The sequence below is a fragment of the Eleutherodactylus coqui genome, chromosome 3 (assembly GCF_035609145.1).
Source record: "Eleutherodactylus coqui strain aEleCoq1 chromosome 3, aEleCoq1.hap1, whole genome shotgun sequence".
In the NCBI taxonomy this organism is placed as follows: Eukaryota; Metazoa; Chordata; class Amphibia; order Anura; family Eleutherodactylidae; genus Eleutherodactylus; species Eleutherodactylus coqui.
Window position 1 is genome coordinate 133,099,666 of NC_089839.1, and position 22,029 is coordinate 133,121,694.

At 44.7% G+C, this 22,029-nt stretch overlaps 1 protein-coding gene across 3 annotated transcripts in view; it reads left to right on the top strand.

The window, feature by feature from the left end:
- Nucleotides 1-22,029, top strand: part of TMEM181 (transmembrane protein 181) — an 82,501-nt gene that overhangs the window by 23,638 nt on the left and 36,834 nt on the right. For all 3 annotated transcript variants that reach the window (XM_066596092.1, XM_066596095.1, XM_066596093.1), the window contains exons 3-7: nt 1,794-1,849; nt 5,291-5,381; nt 10,448-10,569; nt 10,802-10,921; nt 19,508-19,588. In XM_066596092.1, coding sequence (XP_066452189.1) covers nt 1,794-1,849; nt 5,291-5,381; nt 10,448-10,569; nt 10,802-10,921; nt 19,508-19,588 — 470 coding nt within the window. The remainder of the gene's footprint in view (nt 1-1,793; nt 1,850-5,290; nt 5,382-10,447; nt 10,570-10,801; nt 10,922-19,507; nt 19,589-22,029) is intronic.

Genomic DNA, 22,029 nt, shown 5'->3' on the forward strand with positions numbered 1-22,029 from the left:
ATGAGAATGGATCAGGGCAACAATAAGAGGGTTTTTTATGTATCCACAGTAAGAAAAGGGTGAATTCTTGGGGGAACATGAACATGCAAATGATTGAATATAGAGAGCGAAGAAATGATCAGAGTCCAATATGACCCCAAGACAGCGGGTGTGCTCTCAGGGAGTTATGGTAGCACCGCACACTTAGGGTGACTACCCACTACAGTTCTTTTTCATTGTGAAATTCGCAGCATTTTTTTCTCCAGTCTATGGGACTTGTTAATGTTAAAATCGCGTAACGGTAGTGGGTAGGCACCCTTAAGCTGGTCAGTAGATGGCAGAAACGCAAGGTGTCCAGTTTTTGAAAGATTTATTTTCAGACAGAGGACCTGATTCCAGAGACTGTGGACAGTCAAGGACTGGTATTTTATAGTGATGGCACAGGACAAATATATAATTGGGTGTCATCCGTGTAGAGATGGTACTGAAAGTGGAATCCGATAGTTTGTCCAGTAGGGGCTGGGTGGATGGAAAAGGGGAGAGGACCGAACCCTGAGGAACCCCAACAGTAATGGGAAGAGGAGCAATAGGACCAGCAGATAATACAACAGGCAAGCAGTCAGAGAGGTAGAAAGGAGAGCAGCATCTTTAAGGCTGGGTTCACACAGGGCGGATTTGCCGCGGAAATTCCGTGTGGAATTTCTGCGCGGCAAATCCGCCTGCGGCCGCTAATCTCGAGATTAGCCAGCCATGTGGACGAGATTTCTCAGAAATCTCGTCCACACGGGAAGGCCAATTTGCTGCGGTTAATCCGTCCGAAACCGCGGCTGCAGCGACCGCAGCCGCGGCTTTGCCGAATGCAGCATGTCTATTTATTTTCTCATTCCGCTGCGGCCGCGCTCTCCTCTATGGGAGCGCCTGCCGCAGCGGAAGAGCGAGCGGCCCGGCCGCTTCAAAGCCGCCGCGGGTTTTTCCGCGGCGCTTCTCCCGGCGGAAATCTCGCGGTTTTTGCTGCGGCCAAACCGCGAGATTTCCGGCGGGATTCCGCCCCGTGTGACCCCAGCCTAAGGCCTGCAGAGTTCAGCATAGAGAGGAGGACCAGCTTATCTACGGTGTCAAGTGCTGCAGAAAGGCTCAGAAGGATCAGTATTGGTTTTACTAAACATGGAACAAGAGAACACATAATACACAGTACAACATTTACCCAATGCGAAGGATGAACATTACACAATTTATAGCCCACGACTCTAGCATAGACAATCAAATGAGTCAACATGTGGTTCACAGTTCAACATGCAATGACACCTGGGTTTGTTATTGACTGGTTAACCTATTTGAAGCAGATCATGCACATATCCGTGCGGGTGGATGAATGTCCCATCTCTCGGAAAGCGTATATTTGATTATGTTGATCCCAGCAAGTATCTGCTGGTTTTTAAGTTAAGTAATAAAAGAAGTTGGATATTTCATGTCTTGTGATTTTTCATTGGAGAGCAGTGCCAAGTTACCGTTTTTCTTTAACCTTTCATACAAACACTGCAGAATGGCTCAGAAGGATCAGTATTGAGTCATATTTCAAGATCGTTGCTTGTTAATTAAAATTTTCTAAGCATGTGTTTTTGTAAAAGATTTTACAAGAAAGTATATAAAAATGCAGAGTACACACAACTCACATGCAAGTGCAAAACTGAGCAATGTAATGTACTGAACGCCTAACGGCATGATGGGACGTGTGATACGGAGGAGCCGCCAGCCACTTCATGAGTAAATGTAGAATAAAAAATGGTAAAATCCTAACTGTTTCTGTATTTCAGGACCAAAGGTTATTGAGACCAAAGACCAGGAATCCAAAGCAACAAATTCATCTAAGGTAAGGGGAAAGTACTGTTACATACAACCTTGTACCCAAGCATTCTCTTCAGAGAACTGAGTGCCCTCTCTATGGTTGACAATTTATTTCTTTGCTCTTTGTCTTGGTTCTCTACAAGAGTTGACATACAGTAATGACAGCTATTACGTGATTATGACCCGGCTTTCCACAGATCCTGAAGGACATATTTATTTACACTGTCAGGTAGAGTTAATTCTAGCCCAGCTTTGTCTCTCTCCATCCTTAATGGAACTTGGCATCTTCACTGTACTTGAGGATCCCCAATTATGTTCTGGCGATCTACATAGCCGTTGGCCACAGTTGCGATCAGCATGCGGCTGTTGACCATTTAAATGCTTTGATCAAAGTCCTGGAGTACTGAATGGCTTCTCCGCAATAAGATCCCAGGGCGCTGTTCATTTGCCACAGCAGCCGGGGGCCTTCTGAAAGCCCCCAGAGCTGCTATTGCAGATTGCCTATCGCTTAATAGACTGCCTATCAGATCACTGTAGAATAAAATACTATGGTGTTGCATCATACTGTAGGAGCAATCAAACAATCCCAAGTTCAAGCCCCCCTGTGGGGACTAAAAAAAATAATGTAAAAATCAGTTTTAAAATGTTTTATTATTATTAAAAAACAACACAGAAATACAAAGAAAAATACACGTCAGAATTGCACTTTTTTGGTCCTCCTATCATAAAGAAAAAATGTAATAAGAAGCGAACAAAAAGACATATGTACTCCAATAGAAACTACAGGATATTTTGCAAAAAAACGAGCCCTCACACAACTATGTTGTTTGAAAAAAATAAAAAGTTCTGGTGGTCAGAAGATGGCCAGAAGATTTTCTTTTTTTCAAAGAAGTATTTTATTTGATTAAAAGTAGTACAGAAAAAAATACTATATAAATTTGGTAGCATTGTAATCGTATCGACCCACAGAATAAAGTTGTCCTGTCATTGTTCCTTTAGTATGTTTACTGTAGAAACTAAGGCTCTTTCCCCAAGATGGTGGATTACTTTTTTTTCCATTTCACTCCACTTAAAAAGTTATGATTTTTTTTAAGGGGGGAGGAAAAAACCCCCAAAAGGGCTAGATTCTTAAGGGGTTAAAGGACTTGTCCCACTTCTGTCTGTTTTGCTGCAGGAGGCAGACAGCTGCATACATTGTGTAGTGGTCGGGGTTTGTACTGTAGGTTGATCCTTTTGAAGTGAACTAGACTCGGTCTGTAGTGCAAACCAAGACACTGTGCAATGTACAGAGCTATCTACTTTCTATTTTCTGTCCTTTTGGTACCCAGTTCTATCTTTGACCCACTGTGGGGGGGGGGGGGGGTCATTATTACTACTGAGGCCACTGTGGGGAGCACTATTACTAGCGGGACCACCAATATAGGGGTCACTATTACTAGCGGGACCACCAATATAGGGGGTCACTATTACTACATGGGGCGGATTTTGTGAGGAATTCACAGTAGCTGAAGCAGCAAAGTAAATGAGATTTTGAAAATCGAATCCACACACCTTGGAAAAATACTGCACAAAACCCGTGCGGATATTGACATGTGGTGCGGAATTTAATTCCAGAGCATGTTAATTTAAACTATAATGTATATTAATAGCCCATCCAGCACTCCAGCGTTCCTCCCTTTTTTTTTCTTCTTTTTTTCAAACTACCCTGTCCTTTTTATAATGATTAAGGTAAAAATTAGAGATGAGCGAGCGTACTCGTAAGGACAGATACTCACTCTAACATTAAAGGTTGGACTTTTATTTAAAAATCACCTTTTGAATGCTGCCGGATATTTTTTTGCTTTTGACCCTAACCCCTCCCCCTGACCACTCCATCTGTCCCGCTTTGGGGCTTCATGAGAAACTTTGGCTTCAAAAAAGGTTCCATTGCTGAACAAGTCTGGGAATCACTGCTTTAGGGCATTAGATAAGCCAGGGGCTGCTGTGCACAACATGGCAATGCAGTGCCAGTTGTGTAAGAATACCATGGTGCTGCAAGTACTTAAGTCAGTGCCCGTATTCATGTTGCAGTAGTTTGCAGGGGGAGGAAAGAGGAGGCTGCTGTGGCATGTATAGTCGCTTTACTTGCTGTCTTGTTTAAGGGGGTATTCATACACTGTTTCTTGACACCTAGTGTCAAACAATTATGTTTGTGTTCGAGAGAGCCCCACTGAAACTTCTGCTACTTGGTGCTCCATCTTGTACATTCATAGCAAACATTCGCAACTACAAGGATAGAGGTACCCTATTACAGCTTACTAGAGAGAAAGGGGCTATACCATACACTGACTCTCAAATCTCATTCTATCTAGACTTCTGTCTATATGTAAGGTTCTGTCAGAAGGGAAGTCCCATTTCTTCACCACCCTGCAGGATATGTTGGATTGGATTGAACATTGTCCTGATAGGAGCACTTGCCCACTCTGCCCTCCTGAAGCCTAATTCATCGGCAGCGTGTGCCAACAGTCTTTTACATGGTTGTCTTGTCACAGTGATTTTTTTCAAAAGTCCCTTTTGTGCATTGAGTGTGCATACTGACTTTATCCTTCCTGCTTGGGGAATGTGGCCTGCGCCAACGTTACATTGGGTCTTTTCTAGGCTACCTTAACAGTGAGTATAGATTGCACCTGTTCTATACCTTGTTGGGATCCAAGACGCTTTGCATCCAAGACTAGGAGGGAGGGGGGGGAATCAAGATGGCTTTTTGATTATACGTTTTTTTTACAGCTCCTACATTTACTTGCTAAAGGTCACATACAGCTGATGCACAATCTCCCCTCTAATGGATTTTGCCATACACTCAACTGTCCCAGACTCCATATTTTATTTCTGAATACATTCGGACTACGGAAGTGTTATCATTTCTGTCTTGGAATGTAATAGGCCTTAACAACCATCTTAAGAGAGAGCAGAACTGTGATATTTGCCCTCAAGATATGCAGACATTTAAGGATACTCTCCCACTACTCAAGTCCACCCTATCCAAGGTCTATTATCACTCCGCCTTCACCACCACAGCTAGAGATGTCACCATTCTTATTAAACGTACAGAAAGCCCCTGGGTGCCATGGCAACCGAACGTCACCCTGCGATCTCATAGCAGGGGGGCCGTTCCCCAATAAGTATCAAACGCGATTCTAAGAAAGGGCCACAGTGTCCTTTAAAAGGCTTCAGGATTAGGAAAAAAATCTGCTGTACATCCGTGGCTGTCTGGTATGGCAGCTCATTGCAGTCCAATAAATGAGGCTGAAATGCAGTATTACATGTAGACATGGCAATGTTTGATGGGGACAAAAAATCATTGTACCTATTTTTAAATCTTGACCAAGCTCTTTCACGTTGGACTTCCTACCTGTTGATACAGTGTAATCTTTTCAGGCTCTCAGATGATCTCACCTCCTTTTTAATTATACCTTTAATTTTGCAGGCAGGACAATATTCCTTGATCTCTCCAATCATGTCAACTTACAACCAGCAGCTATGGCTAATGTGCAGAATTAAACTTGACAAATCGGATGGTAAGCTAATCCAAAAGTCTTTCTGATTTGTATAGTTGAATCCGTTATAGAAGATGCATACCAGGCTGCGCAGTGAGTTGTGACTGAGTGATACCTCATCGTAGAGCACAGGGTATGATGACAACTGCTAAACCAGAGGGCATGCTAATGGTGCCCATATCAGGCCATGCTCGGATGGTAGTGTCAAACATCATATTAGGCCGGATTCACTCGCGTGAGAGTCGTGCATTGCAAGATGCACAAATATGAACTGCATTCTTTTGAATGGAGTCATATACATGTGTGATGTCTTATCTCTTCACGTTTCTTGGAATGCATCGCGCATTGTTTTCAATTGGACAGGAAAACGCATTGCACGGCGTGCAAGGTGAGGTTTCCCACTGAAAACAATGGGAAACACTTGCTGATCTTCTGACGCGGCTGAAACACAATCTGGAGGATCGCTGCTTTTCTGAAGTGATGGGAGGCGATTTTGACAGAAAAACGCCTTGCGTGATATGGCACTTCTCTATGTGAAGGTAGCCTTAACCCCTTAGTGATGAAGTCTGTTTGCATCTTAGTGACAGAGCCAAATTTTGGAAATCTGACATGTAACTTTAGCATAGAATAACTCGTAAAGGTCTTGCATATCGAAGTGATTCTGACATTGTTTTTTCGCCACATGTTGTACTTCATTTAGGTGGTAAAAATAGACCGATAGATTTTATATCAATTTATTATAAGTGCCAAAATTGGTAAAATTTTTAAAAAAATATAAATTTTTCATATTTTCAACTGTAATATCTCAAATATGTGCAAACATACTGTACAAATTTGTGATTAGATATATATTTCTATGTGTTTACTTTATTTTGGGCGCACATTTGAAAAACTTTGGCTTTTTTTTACCATTTAGGAGACGTACAAATTTAACATTAGTTATGACCATTTTGAGGAACACTTTGTTTTCCTACACCAACCCAAGATTGCAAAGGCTCATAGGTGTCAGAATGATAGATACCCCTACAAATGACCCTATTTTAAAAACTACACTCCTTAATATATTCACTGAGGGGGGGCAGAAGTATTTTGACACCACAATATTTTTTTCAGGAGTTAAAGGGGTTGTCCTGCAGAAGCAAGTGCAGTTATGCACTTCTGTATGGCCATATTAATGCACTTTGTAATATACATCGTGCATTAAATATTGGCCATACAGAAGTTATACACTTACCCCCTCCGGTGCTGGCGTCCCCGTCTCCATGGCGACGACCAAACTTCTCTTCTGGTCGCCGCAACAGTCGCGCTTGCGCAGAGAAGAATCCTCTTCTGGAGGATGCGGGCTCACGAGCTGCGTCTTGGCTCCTCACCCTTCTCAGCGTCATCGCGTAGCTCTGCCCCCATCACGTGGTGCCGATCAGCCAATGAGGTGGCTGTAATCGGCAGTGGAGCTCAGACTGGAGAAGAACATCCACGGTGCACCATGGGAGAAGACCCGCAGTGCACCATAAGGAGAAGACCAGCGGTGCACCTTGGGAAATGACGGCGGCCATCTTGGAAGAAGATTTTTATAACTTCATGAAACAGCTTCATGGTGAGTAGAAACGCTCTAAAAAACTGATTTACATGGGTAGTTTGTGATGCTTGCTTAACATAGGGGACTGGGGTGTGAACAATTTTTCGTTTTGACCGCAGGACAACCCCTTTAATGCAATTTAGAAGAGAAAAAATAAAATTTTTTATATTGTTGCAAATATGTCATTTTAAAGATATTTTTATTCTATAGTGCACATGAAAATGAGAATTTACACCTCAAAATGGATCCTCCTGTTTGTCCTGTGTTTAGAAACATACCAATTGTGGCCCTAATATTATGTCTGTATGTACATCGGGGCCCAAACTGAAAGGAGCAGCCGGTGGCTTTCAGAACAGACATTTTGCTTGAAGGCATTTTAGGCCCCATTGCCCACTTGCAGAGCACTTGAGCGGCCAAATAAACAATGGGTCGTGCCGGTACTGACTCACACCATACAGTCAATTGGTACGCAGTAACCAATGTAGCCTAACATCTAGGTCTCCATGGTTACAGGTACTCGGCAGCCTACCTATCATCTCCTGGGACTAGTTCCTCCCTGCGAGGTAACTCCTCCTTTAGACGTCATGACGTCATCGCGCAGTCACATGGTTTCGGGTGAGCGTGGTGACGCAACCTAGCGCTACTGTCACTCGCTCTACCCTTATCCCGCACGCACCTACACCACCACGTCATGGCACGGCCACTCCTCCAGACGTCATTACGTCACCCCTAAACACAGGGTCTCAGATGAGCTCTATGAGGTGGATTACTACGGCCAACGGCATCGGCACTAATAGCGATCCCACCCGCGGATAGGTACTGCTGCACACACACTAGCTGTCTATACACTAAACGGCTTCTATTACACTCCTTTTTAGAGGAAATGTGATATGGCCGGTATATTGTGACATAGAGTCCCTCCCACTGTGATGAGGGGGAGGGGGTGGTCTCTGTTGATGGTGTCTACTCATTGGATAACGGGGACATACCCCCAAGGGGGCGTTAGCCTCTTCACCTCATTTAAGACATGCAATTCCTGTGAGACAACATTTCCCTCCTGTCTACCATCAAGACAGGAGTTGCTGTTCTTACTCTCCTCTTCCCACTTTGCTCTTTCTCTGGTATTCTAACCGAATTAGGGTTTACTCCTTTTGTTGATTCAGGAGCATTTACCACGAATTGTTGGGACCCTGCTTTGAATTGGACTTTATTTCCAGCACATAATTGTATTTTTACTCGGCACTTTCAGTAAAAGAATTTTTGCGCCAATCCTAACGCTTAATATTCTACAGGTGCCTTGTCTATTTTGGTTAGTTCTAATTTGAAGAGCAGTCTACCAAACTATTTGGGTTTGTTCTATTATTAGGGAAGCTTAGGGTGGTATGCTTTTCGTTTATGTGCGTCTTACTATCGGTCTATTTGCCCTTACGGATAGGCACCCCTTATTGGAATATCTAACAGCATTATTTACAGTTTAGGGCATTTCTATTATCACGGGCTAATTCAACCATAGATAGGAAAGGTACTATAACTATCAAGGACAACTACTTCTTCATTGTCAGATGACACTATCGTGCATCAAGGTTCCTGATGACTCTGTATGAGACAGAAACGCGTTGAACCAGTTTTGAATCAGTTTTGTAAATTTTCCTATAAGAGAACCCAGTTTGATCATCAGCTGGCGTTATGTGCTCAAGAACCAGTTTTGAATTGGTTTTCGAACCGTATTATGCATGAGAACCCATCATACTCCTGATTGTGGTCCTCTAGTTTACATCTTATCAATTCTATTCGAATCTATCGTGATTCTTGATTGGTAACCTGTGGCCAAAATTCCATCAGCCACTTTTGAACCAATGAATGCATTTTGCGAAAGAACCCAGCAAAAGCACTGATTGGTGTTCCCTCATTCAGAACAAAAATTTTAACCCGTTCTGAACCCTATCATGGATAAGAACCCATCATATACTTTCGCTGGCATCTGATCGGTTATCATCCTCTGCCCTTTATTCCTCGAACAGGGCATTTTCCTGGATGGAATCGAACCTGTCTCTCATTGAGACGTTATTACAACTAAAAGATCGGTGTTTTGTGACCCCCATCAAGTCGCTTATTGTTGTGTTCCTAGTCTATTCGATAGGACATAGTCTGGGCCTAAGTGCTCTTTTTCATTAGACGCTAGCTGCAAATCACCGAATTTGGTAGAGTCATCAGCCCCCATCCACTTCGTTCAAGAGGATCTACTCCGACACTGGCCTCTAATTACATCTAAATAAAGCCATATCCGTTTTTATTATTGGTTTACCTAGGATAGGCATTAGTGTCTCGTTTTCTAGCACACCCTTGTACTACTATAGAGGGGCCAGCTTCACCTAATTTCTTCTGGTTCTCTTCCAGTATAGAACCTCTTGTTCTGTTATTGTCTGTCTTGTTTGTCTGATTTTTGTGAGGCTTAAACACTATTTTAAATATATTTATTATTAAAAGTTATATTTTAGGGGATACACCCAGTGAATATTTGCTAAAAAGTTTTTTCTTGTATCCCTCTGCCTCTGTGAATTCTAACCCCATGAAGAAAGCCACACATGAATTGAGTTTTTAAGGCAGCTAACAGCCACATACATGAGGGCTTATTGACTTAGAGTAGCATTTCACAGGTCGTCTAAATAAACTCTGCACCAGTATATTACAACCAAAAAAAAGAAAGAAAGAAAGAAATAAGCCAAACATGTTTGGTTGAGGCTAAAAACTGACTAGTCGGATTTTGGTGTCGTCACTGTCAGGTGTAGAACTTTCATGAATATGACTTTTGCATCTAACAGCAGAGCAAGATGTCCTGATACGGACTCTGCACCATGTGAGTTCAGTGTTCCCTCTGGGATTTCCGTAGTATTCATTAAGATTAATTCTGCCATTATCCAGGATTAATAATCACTGCAGCATCGCCTTGTACTGTAACATCTAAGCAGCGTTGTAATACAAGTCATGTCACCGGTACGGACCATCTGAAAGAAGGATCTTGGCCAAGGGAAACCAGGCTGGTTGGGCAGGGACCCTGCTGCTCAGTAACCTTCTGCCCAGCCACCACCAACAGGAGAAGTGTTTTGGACAGTTCTTTTTTTTAAATTTAAAATAGAAATGCACCAATTTGGGACCACTGTGTTTTTTTCACATCAGTATGAAAGTCTGTTAAACTGTAGTTGGGAAACCACATATAGATATTATTTTTGTGGGCAATGAGCGTGCATCTGACATTCGTTTGTATACTGAGAGTATGCTCAGAAGGGGGAATTGCAATTGATTTTTCCACGGTGATTTCTACGTGGGAAAAAGTGTCAAAATCTGCAGCTTTCTAGCAAGGATCCACTTGCGAATTTAGTCTGTCAATGTGACATGTCACTTCTTAATACAGAAACGCTCGTATCTGTGGCTGAATTTTGCATGCTATTGCCGCTGTTATATTGTATTAGTAAGAATGTTTTCCACCTCATTGTGTGCTCCTTTTGCGCAGACTTCAGCTTTCAGAACAATTTTACGTTGTCTGTGAAAATCCATGGAGTGGCTTCTGATGCGACCGTGTCCTACCGAGATAATAAAGAGCACTCTCGACCGAGGACACTTAGTTGTGCGCAGGTAGGTATCACTGCTGGCATTTATTGAGGTTGCATAGTAACAAAAATTGTGGAATTGATTTATTTTTTTTATTACCAGAACCCTCTCCTTGCCTGCCCTCTAGCCTGAACCTGTCCTGTTGCTTCCTTTTATCTTTACTCACATGTAGAACACTGTAATATGCCACTAAACGTTGTAATTCATAATGCTGTATGCGGTTCATGCTCACTCTTGTTGTTCTCTTTGGTTGTAGAAATGCGATGAAATTATAGTAGTCCACCTCGGATATTTGAACTACACCCAGTATAATCTTGAGATCCATTTTGAAAATCTTAATCAGCTGCGATATACTATTACAGGTGTCATATTTACAGTGAGTACAAATGGTTGAACGCATCCTGAACATACTAAACATATCTTATGCTAATATTTGCTGCACAATTTTTATCTCCCAAAAATGTGTCATTGGTTGTGTTTAGACTAGTGTTTACCACAAAAAGTGTTGATGCTGTTAAATTTGTTACAATCAAAACCATGCACTTCAGAGGTGGAAGCTAAAACCGGTCCATACAAAAAGCACTGACCAGCTGAATATTCTATTGAGGTTATCTGGGACTTTCAAACTGATGATATATCATTAGGAGAAGCCAGCAATATTAGGTCTTTGGGGTGCCACTCTTGGCATCCTTGCCAATAAGCTATTTGAAGGGGTCATGGTGCTCTGGTAAGTACCACATCACCTTCATTATTTACCATATTTCTGGACTTGACTATGTCTGGTATTACAGTTTCCAACAGCTTCATCCTATTCAGGTCACTAAACTGTAAAACTGGGCTTAGCGACTTTTAAAACTATGGACTCGTGCCTGATAAGGATTAAAGGGAATCTGATGTTTCCCGAAACGCCATGGAGATAGTCAACCATCAATTTTTAAAGTTCCAGGTAACCACCTTAAGATCAATTCAAAAGGCAGAAATAGCAGATGACTTCAAGAGAGGTTTGGATACTTTCTTGAAACATACAGTGGTATTTGAAAGTCTTTGAATCTTTCAGAATTTTCCATACTTTGGCTTTTACTTGACCTAAAACTGCATCAGATTTTCACACAAGTTCTAAAAAATTGATAAAGAGAACCAAATCAAACAAATGAGTTAAAATTTTATTAGACTTGATCATTTCTTTATTGAGGAAAATGACCCAATATCACATTTCTGTGAGTGGCAAAAGTATGTCAACCTTTAATATTAGCAAATAATATGAATCAATTGGATGACAATAAGGTGTGAGCGGGTGACCTGTTTTAGTTAAAGAACAGGGATCTATCAAAGTCTAATCTTCACAACACATTTGTGGAAGTGTATCATGGTATTAGCAAAGAGATTTCTGAGGACCTTAGAAGAACAGTTATGGATGATCATCAGGCTGGAAAAGGTTACAAAACCATCTCTAAAGAGTTTGGACTCTACCAATCCACAGTCAGATTGTATACAAATGGAGGAAATTCAAGACCATTATTGCTCTCCCCAGGAGTGGTCAACCAACAAAGATTATGCCAAGAGCAAGTTGTATTATAGTCTGTGAGGTCACAACCCAAGGTCACTTCCAAGTAACTAAAAGGCTTTCTCACATTAGATAATTATGTTTATGATTCCACCATCAGGAGGACACCAAACAATGGTGTGCATGGCAGGATTACGAGGAGACAACCACTGCTCTCAAAGATCATTGCTGCGTGCCTGCAGTTTGCTAAACATAACCTGAACAAGGCAGAAGGCTACTGGAACAATGTTCTGTGGACGAATGAGACCAAAATAGAGGTTTTTGGCTTAAATGAGAAGCATTAGGTTTGGAGAATAACATTGCTTTCCAGCATAAAAACATCATACTGTCTATGAAACACAATGGTGGCAGTATGATAGCTTGGACTTTTTTGCCTCATTTGGTCCAGGACAGCTAGCTATCATTGATAAAACAGTGAATTCTGAACTATACCAGTGAATTCTAAAGGAAAAGTCAGGACATTTGTCTGTGAGCTGAATATCAAGAGAACGTGGGCCATGCAGGAAGACAACGACCCAAAGCACACAAATCGTTGGATAAAAGAATGCTTAAAGAAGAATAAAGTTTAAGTTTTGGAAAGGGCAAATAAGAAATCCTGCATAATCCTATAAAAATGTTGTAGAAGGGCCTGAAGCAAGCAGTTCATGGGAAGAAACCACCTATAACAGAGCTAAAGCAGTTTTGCATGGAGGAATAGACTACAATTCCTCCAATCCAATGTCCAGGACTAATGAACAGTTACCGGAAATATTTAGATACAGTTATTGCTGCACACGGGTCTCATCAGATGTATGATATTGGATAATGTATAATATTGGATAATTTTCCTCAATAAATACATAACAAAGTCTGATATTTTTGACTCTTTTGATTTGGTTCCTTTTTATGTAATTTTAGGGGTTGTGTGAAACTTTTATGGAGTATAGGTCAAATCTAAACCAAAATATGGAAAATTCTAAAGGTTTCATAAAATTTCAAACAGCACTGTAATAAAATTGGGTAATTTATAAATAATAGTACTTCACTTTCCTTTTTGTGGAACCTCCAGGCCTGCTGACGTCCCATAAATTTGTCATGTGGGCTTCTAATGTAGGTAGGTTTAAGGGACATCATTGATGACGTCCGAGCCGGCCTTTCATTGGCTGCAGCAGTCACAAGGGCAAACAATCCATATGACAGTTGTTGATGTAAACAGATGTGGCAGTCAGCGGCAGCGCAGGACGGGACACAACGGGAGGTGAGTAGGTGTAGTTTTCTCGTCCGTATCATTGGGGGCCACAGCCTAAACCATGGGATATAGCTACTGCCCTAGGAGGCGACACTAAGCAAAAAAGTGTTAGCTCCTCCCCCCTGGCTATATCCCCCCTGCAGGCATTCAGCTAATCAGTCTTTAGCTTAGTGTCTGTTAGGAGGCAGACGTGGCTATACATGGGAATCTGGGGAGTCAGGGCTTTTCCCTGGCTCTACTGGCCTCCCCTGGGGGAGACGCAGGCAGGGGGTGTCTCCACCACCCCTGCGGCGTCTCACCCAGAGAAGAAAAAGGGGCCCGACCTGCAATGCGCATTGGCGTCGGTTACCCGCCAGCCATAGGGCTCCCCCTCCCTGGAGTGGCGCACTTTTCTGACCAGTGACGCATAGGGGGAAGCACTGCTGGAGACAAGTCGACGTATGGCCAGGCTGTGGCTTCCCTGACGGACGCAAGGTACCTTAGGAGCGGGCATCCTAACAATGAAGCAAGTACGATGGCGGCAGGCAGCAGCGGCTCTCCCAGCAACAGGTGTATGGGCACTTTATACCAGCAGGACGCCGGGGCGCTGGCTGGGCAGGTAACTTCCGGCCGCGGCGCTCCGGGGGGCGGGGCACCGACGCTGGGCCGTAAAATTTTTTTAATTTTTTTTTTGAAAATGTCACTTCCGGGGCAAGCCACGCCCCCTCTGCCCGCGGCAAACTTGGAAGAAGCAGCCAGGCAGAAGAATGGCCGCTCCCAGCAGCAAGACAGTCCCTTTGACTAGTGACTGAGCCCAGCACTGTGCGCAGTTCTCAGCATGCAGCATCCAGCGCTGACACGGCCTGCAGACTTATTGCCACAGAGTGAGCACCCGGACAGCAGCAGCACCTTCTGTAACGGGCACCAGCAGCTGTACCAGCACCCGCAGCAGTACCTGCCACACACCTGCCAGGTCACCAACGCTACTATTTCCGTATGGTGGACCCACGTCAACACCTGACGGCCTTCAAGCTTCAGGACCAGAGGCTCCAGCTGGATCAGGGGAACCGCTTAAACAGCTGCTAGACCGGGTAAGCCTGCCAAGGCAGCACTTCGTGGTGTCTCCCCTCCCCTTTTCCCCCTGCAGGTACTTCTGTGCAGTACGTAGCATTCCCTCTCACCTGAGGTTTTCTGTTGCCATGTCTGACCCTACATCAGTGGGTTCCAGCCGGCCAAGGGGAGGGTGAAGCATTACGCTTGCACATCTTGCAGCGTTAAGTTTGCCTGCGGTCAAACCGACCCTCGCTACGCTAAGTGTACAACGGCACGTGCAGTTCCAGGGACCCCGGTGCCCCCCGCCGCCCCTGTGGAGCCAAGGGCCGAATCCCAATGGGCTAGGTCCTTGTTCGCTGCCGTTCCCGGCCTGGCCACATCTTCTGCGGCAATTTTACGCCGGTTAGAATCCAGCTCGGAAGTTGCCTCTTCGGAATATGCGCGCGGGAGGGCACGCAAAAGAAGGAGGTCCCGTAGTAGCAGGTCACCTCCCGTAAGTCTCGCCATGCTAGAGCGTCGCCTAGACCTTCCAAGTCCAGGCGGTCCAGGGACTCTCATGGCTCCCATGGGTCCAGGGAGTTCGTCCGGACTTATCACAGATCAAGGCATTCTTCGCGGTCCCGGTACTTTACAAGACTGGCCCGAGCCCGCCATGACTCCTCCCGGGCATCATGCTCCCGTGCTTCGCAGGATACGCCCAAACAGCGGGCGAGAGCAGTGAATCGGAAGACGAAGAACTCTCTGCGGGCTCGTCTGCTTCTGATCTGGATGACGAACAGGTTTCGCGATTGGCGAGCCTAATGGACAGTCTAGTAATAGCTGTAAGAGAAACACTCCAAGTAACGGAGGAGACCGCGACAGGTCGTTCCAGACCATCAGGACTTAGCGGACGTCCTTGATAAAGAATGGCAGAATCCTGACAAAAAATTTAGGCAACCCGGGAAAACTTGGGAAGTTGCATACCCATTCCCAGGGAATGTGAAAAAGGGTTGGGCGGTACCCCCGGGGTCGATCCGCCGGTGGCACGGCTATCCAGAGGCACGGCGTTGCCAACAGCCGAAGTGGCAACTCTGGCTAATCCTCAAGACAGAAAACTGGATACATTGACGAAATCAGTATTTCAGGCTACGGGCACCGCCCTACAGCCGATCTTAGTGGCCGCATGGTCCGTAAAGCCTAGATAGCCTGGGCCAAACAGCTGCGGAAAGACATTCTGGCAGGCGCTCCATCTAGTGAACTACAGGCAATATCATACAAGCGAACAAATTCGTATGCGCAGCAGAGAGATGCAGCTAAGTTCGTGGCTCGAGCATCCGCCGCTTCTATCGCGGCAAGGCGAACCCTCTGGCTAAAGAGCTGGTCAGCTGATTCAGCGTCCAAAATGGTCCTAACAAAATTACCCTTTGAGGGAAATAGGCTCTTTGGGCCCAAGTTAGATGACTTAATAAAGGATGCCACAGGCGGCAAAAGCATGTCATTGCCATAAATACCAACAAGAAAGGAAAAAGGTTCCATTGAAGAGGAAACCGTTTTTAGGTCATTTCGGCGTTTTTCATCCCGTCCTGGGACAGGGCAGTGGTCCCAATCTAGGAGGGCCCCGACAGACGCAGGGAAAGGTCCAACCTTCAAGACGAGACAACCATGGCGATCCCGACCAGGAACATCTAAGGCGGCGGGATCAAAGAACACGGCATCAGTCTCTGCCCCCACCCAGTGTCACCAGGGTGGGGGGGCAGACTCTCCCAATTTCGGGAGACCTGGTGAAGTCACGTGAGCAACAAGTGGGTGCAGGAGATCGTGGCCTCAGGGTACGCGATCGAATTCGCGACTCTACCGCAGGATTCATTTTGCAGGTCCAGACTACCTGCCACCCCGGGAGGAGTAGCCAATCTACAATTGGCAGTGGAAAATCTTCCGGCACAAGGGGTTGTAAAACCAGTGCCAGGGACGCAAGAGAAGCAAGGGTTCTACTCAAATCTTTCTCTAGTGCCCAAAAAAGACGGCAGGGTCAGGCCAGTACTGGATTTAGGGAGACTAAATCAATTCATCAAAACAAAGCATTTCCGGATGGAGTCGATCAAATCCGTGATAGCCTCCATGCAGTCGGGCGGATTTTTGTCCTCAATAGACATCAAGGACACATACCGCCATACTCCGATTCGGGAAGCACACCAAAAATTCCTTCGTTTCGAGACGCAGGGAAGGCATTTTCAATTCACGGCTCTGCCATTTGGCCTTTCAACTTCCCCAAGGGTATTTACGAGAATACTACCAGCAGTGATTGCACTACTCCATGCAAGGGTATAGCAGCCATACCATACCTGGACGATGTGCTAGTAAAAGCACCGTCACGGGACGGCAACATCGGGAGTTTACGCGTCACGATGGAAACTTTCGAAGAATTTGGCTGGATAATAAACCGCGACAAATCGGGCCCAATACCAGCACAACGTCTGGAGTTCTTAGGCATGATATTCGACACCAGCCAGCACCGCGTTCTACTACCTCAAACAAAAGTAGACAAACTTCTACACGGTGTTCGGTCTCTAATGCAGAAGAGAACGTTGGCCATCAGGCACTGTATGAGTATTCTGGGCCAGATGGTAGCAGCCTTTGAGGCGGTCCCCTTTGCCCAGTTCCGCTCAAGGATGCTTCAACATCTGATATTGTCCCACTGGAACAGGTCCACATGGACCCTGGAGCAACGAATCCGGATAACCCCTCAAGTCCAGGATGCGTTGAAGGGGTGTTTGAAATCTGGGTGGCTTCAGGTAGGACGGGCTTTGGGCCCAGAACGATGGATAATATTGACGACAGACGCCAGCCGCTCAGGCTGGGGCGGAACACTGGAGGGCCAGTCTGTTCAGGGAGTTTGGCCTCAGAGAGAAATAATGTTACACATCAACATCCTAGAATTACGGGCCATTTACCTGACTCTTCGGCACTTCGGGTCCAGTCTCAAGAAGAAGGATGTGCGCATCCAGACAGACAACACCACAGCTGTGGCCTATGTCAACCATCAAGGGGACACACGGGACACGTCGGTAATGAGCGAGGTAACTCGCATACTGACGTGGGCGGAGAGTCATCTGGACTCAATATCAGCAGTCTACATTCCCAGAGTAGACAACTGGGTGGCAGATTACCTAAGTCGGGAAACGGTGGATCCCGGCGAATGGGGGTTACACCCAGAGATATTCCGGACGATATGTCAGAAAGGGGGCACGCCACACGTGGACCTCATGGCGTCCAGACTGAATTACAAAATTCTTCCATTTGTGGCCCGAGCACGGGATCCGTAAGCGGCGGCAACAGACGCACTGACCATCCCGTGGGGGGGATACAAACTCCTGTACGTATTTCCACCAATCTCTCTCATACCAAGAATCTTAGGGAAAATCAAACAGGAAGGGCGACCAGCGATATTAATAGCGCCAGATTGGCCAAGAAGAAGCTGGTACGCGAGCATCATAGAAATGTTGACTGACGCACCATGGCACCTACCGGATCGAAGAGATTTTGCTATCCTAAGGGCCTTTGCTACACCCGGATTCCAGGTCGCTACATTTTGACGGCCTGGCCGTTGAGACCGAGGTATTAGGAAGAAAAGGTGACTCGAAGAAGGTGATTCAAACAATGATACAGGCCAGGAAACCGGCCTCGTCGGCTATTTATTACAGAGTCTGGAAGCATTTCTTCACCTGGTGCAAGGATCGGCGAGTGCAGCTGATGCAATGTTCGGTGGCCAGAATACTGGCATTCCTACAATCGGGTCTCGAAATAGGATTAAGGGTAGGCTCTCTAAGGGGGCAGGTACCAGCACTGACGGTGCTGTTTCAGAGACCAATCGCAAGCAGAATGGCTGTGCGAACATTCCTGCAGGGAGTCGCCCATACGACACCCCCGTTGAAACCACCGGTTCAAGCGTGGGATCTTAATATCGTATCGGAGGCTATGACAGACCAACCGTTTGAACCGCTGAAAGAGATTCCTATGCGGCTACTGACCTGGAAGGTAGTATGCCTGGTCGCTATTACCTCTATTCGTAGGGTCTCGGAACTGGCGGCCTTGTCTATACAGACCCCCTATAGGACTTTTCCACCAAGATAAAGTGGTACTGAGACCATCACCAGAATTTTTACCGAAAGTAGTTTCGGATTTCCACATCAATGAAGATATTGTCCTGCCTTCCTTCTGTCCAACGCCAGTACACACGAAGGTCACCATACCTAAGTGGATAAGGTCCTTGATAACAGAGGCGTATCGTACCTCAGGACGCGCGCCACCATTTCGGGTTACGGCCCACTCCGCACGGGCAGTAGGGGCCTCCTGGGCGGTCCGTCACGGAGCTTCAGCGCGTCAGGTAGGTAAGGCTGCCACCTGGATCTTCTTACACACGCTGTCAAAATTCTATAAGGTCCACATATCGGTGGACGCCGCTCTCGGCCGGAAAATTTTGCAGGCGGCGGTCCATTGACCTCACGGTCAAACCTGTAAATAGCCCACCCAATGTATATTTTGTTTCGGGACTGCTTGTGGACGTCCCATGGTTTAGGCTGTGGCCCCCAATGATACGGACGAGAAACAGATATTTTTGGTATAACTTACCGTAAAATATCTTTCTCGTCACGTTCATTGGGGGCCACAGCACCCACCCCTTGTTTATTAAGGCGGTTCCTGGAACTTTCTGTTCGGTCATTGTTTGGCAGAAAATTAGGCCAAAACATTGTAATTTGGTATGTATAAAATATAATATGCATAATCGTACTCCCACTGGCGTTCCTACTGCTTGCAGACAGACTGATTAGCTGAATGCCTGCAGGGGGAATATAGCCAGGGGGGAGGAGCTAACACTTTTTTGCTTAGTGTCGCCTCCTAGGGCAGTAGCTATATCCCATGGTTTAGGCTGTGGCCCCCAATGAACGTGACGAGAAAGAGATTTTACGGTAAGTTATACCAAAAATATCTGTTTTATTTTACTGCACACCTCATACCCCCACTGCCACCAGTGGTTAATAAGTCAGAAAACCTCAATTAAATTTGGCTTCATATTGTGTTTTTATGTGATTTATTTTGAACAAACACAGTTTATTGGCTCTAGTTAAGTCAAGCGTTACTTGTTTTGCTTTTTCTTCTAGTGGAAGACATACAACCCAACATTTTCTCAAGTGGAAATCTGGTTCCGTTTTGTGTTCGTTGTGCTTACCTTTATGGTGACTGTAAGTACATACACGTGTTATAGCTGCCAGCTTTATTTCTTAAAGCTGACACGGATTGTGGCGGTTAACCCTTGAAATGCCATTGTCAGTTCAGAATAGTTTTAAATCTCCCTATCGAACACTCCCCCTCCACACCGCAATGCGATCCTGAGATGATTGTTTGGTTGTTTTGGTAGCCTAGGGACTTCTGAAGGTCCCCAGCACTGCCATGGCTGATTGCCTATCAAGCCACGTCCATGGAGTGGGTTGGTAGAATGCCTGTCAGGATGTAATGCTATAGTATTAACTCATACTGCGGGAGCGATCAAGTGATCACAAGTTCAAGTCCCATGTGAGGTCTAAAAGAAAACAACTTCTATTAAACAGAAAAAATAAAGTTAAATAAATCCTTTTCCTATATTTATAGTTAAAAAAAAAATTGACATCCATAAAAGCCCAATCTGTCAAAGTAACACATTATTTACCCCGCACCGTGAGTGTTGTCAGAAAAAAAATGCACACCACCACAATTGAGCTTTTTTTGGTCACCCCATCCCTAAGAAAATATGTAATTCCCAACTGAAGTGCCGTGGCTTCCAGGCTGGGGATTATAAATGAAAGTTAACTCTTTGCAATCCAATTTTGGATTCAGGGTTTCCTAGGGGGCTTGCTCTTTCTGCCATTATACAATGGCACCATCTGCTGGCTAGAGCCAGTACTGCGATATGTGACATGCTGGAGAGGCCCCTGACAACAGAGTGGCCAGTAATATACAGTAAGAATACCGTGCCGGACATCTTCCGACATCGGAGCTGTACAGCCTTCAATCGGAATGTCTTTAGATGTCAGACAGTGGATTGGAAAGGGTTAATAGGTGTTTTAGGAAGTACATGCCTGGATACATCCGGGTCGGAGTGGAAGCACTGCTCCTACCCCGGTGTACTGGCCAGCGCTTGTATTTGCAGACACAGCTCTCATTTAAATCAGTGGGTGCAGGTTTTGAGACAGACTATCTGCTGCGGACAATCCACAGCAAAACCACCCTGTGTGGACCCAGCCTAGGGGTAAGTTCACATGTAGTGTGAATGCTGCGGATTTTCCACAGTGGGAAATTTTGTGACAAAGTTGTATACTTGAAGCTTTGTATTCCAATAATGTGTATCATGCCACCAAGTATCAATGATGCCTATTACATCATATTTCTCTTCCTATGTTAGCAGCTCCAATTCTCCGTGTTTGTTTCCCATGCTTTGTGCATTTGTGTAGTAACATTTTAGTTTGTGATCGGTGTCTCTTGCTCCTCTACTTTCTTTTTGAATTTTTTGTCTTTGTTCTTTCTTTCCACTTATAATAGCAAGGTTCTCAAATGTATTAATTAGCTGTATATTTTTGCCTGGGCGTAAGGGGTCTTTTATCAGATATTTGATACAGGAATCCAGACATTCATGACAGTTCCTTATTTATATTTGGACTAGAATCCAGCTCCTGTGCAGTACAATATATCTGTCACATGAGTTGAACTATATGTCAGATTTAGATTTGCATTTCCTCCTCACATAAGATTGTAGTTCACTATTCCAATGTTCAACTTATGAGCTTTGCACTACATATGGACTTTATGTTAATTAAGAGTAACCCTCTTTGTTTAGGCCAGTCTTATCAAGGTGTATGAGTGACAGGATAACATTTACTCTACAGGCCTGAATCATAGTAAAAAAAAAACAAAAAAAAACACGAGGTAGAAGCCAATTTTCCTCATTTTAGGCGAAAAAAATTAATTCCTGACTTGAGTCTGGCAAGCGGAATAATCCTCGGATGACCGACCCTTCTGAGTAATCAAAGATATAACATGTAATATTTTATGCTCAAGAAAGGCATCCAGGCCCCTCTTGTACTCTATTATTGTATTCATCATCACCGCATCCTGAGGCACAGAGTTCCATAGTCTCACTGCTCTCACAATAAAGAACCCCCTTATATGTTGTGTAGAAATCTTCTTTCCTCTAGACGTGGCGAGCACCCCCTTGTTACACTCACAGTCCTGGGTATAATAGATGATGGGAGAGATACTTATTAGAGCACCCTCTTATTACTGTTCTGGGTATAATAGATGATGAGAGAGCTCTCTATACTGACCACTGATAAATCTCTACATAGTTATTAGAGCGCTCTCTTGTTACAGTCCTGGGTATAAGTAGATGATGGGAGAGATCTTTGTACTGAACCCTGATATCTATACAGAGTTAATAGAGTGCTCCGTTGTTACTGTCCTGGGTTTAAATAGATTATGGGAGAGATCTCTGTATTGTCCTTTGATATATCTATACATAGTTATTAGAGCACCCCCTTGTTACAGTTCTGGCTATAAATAGATGATGGGTGAGATCTCTATACTGACCACTGATATAAGTGCCCCCTTGCTACAGTCCTGGGTATGAATAGATAATGGGAGAGACTGCTGT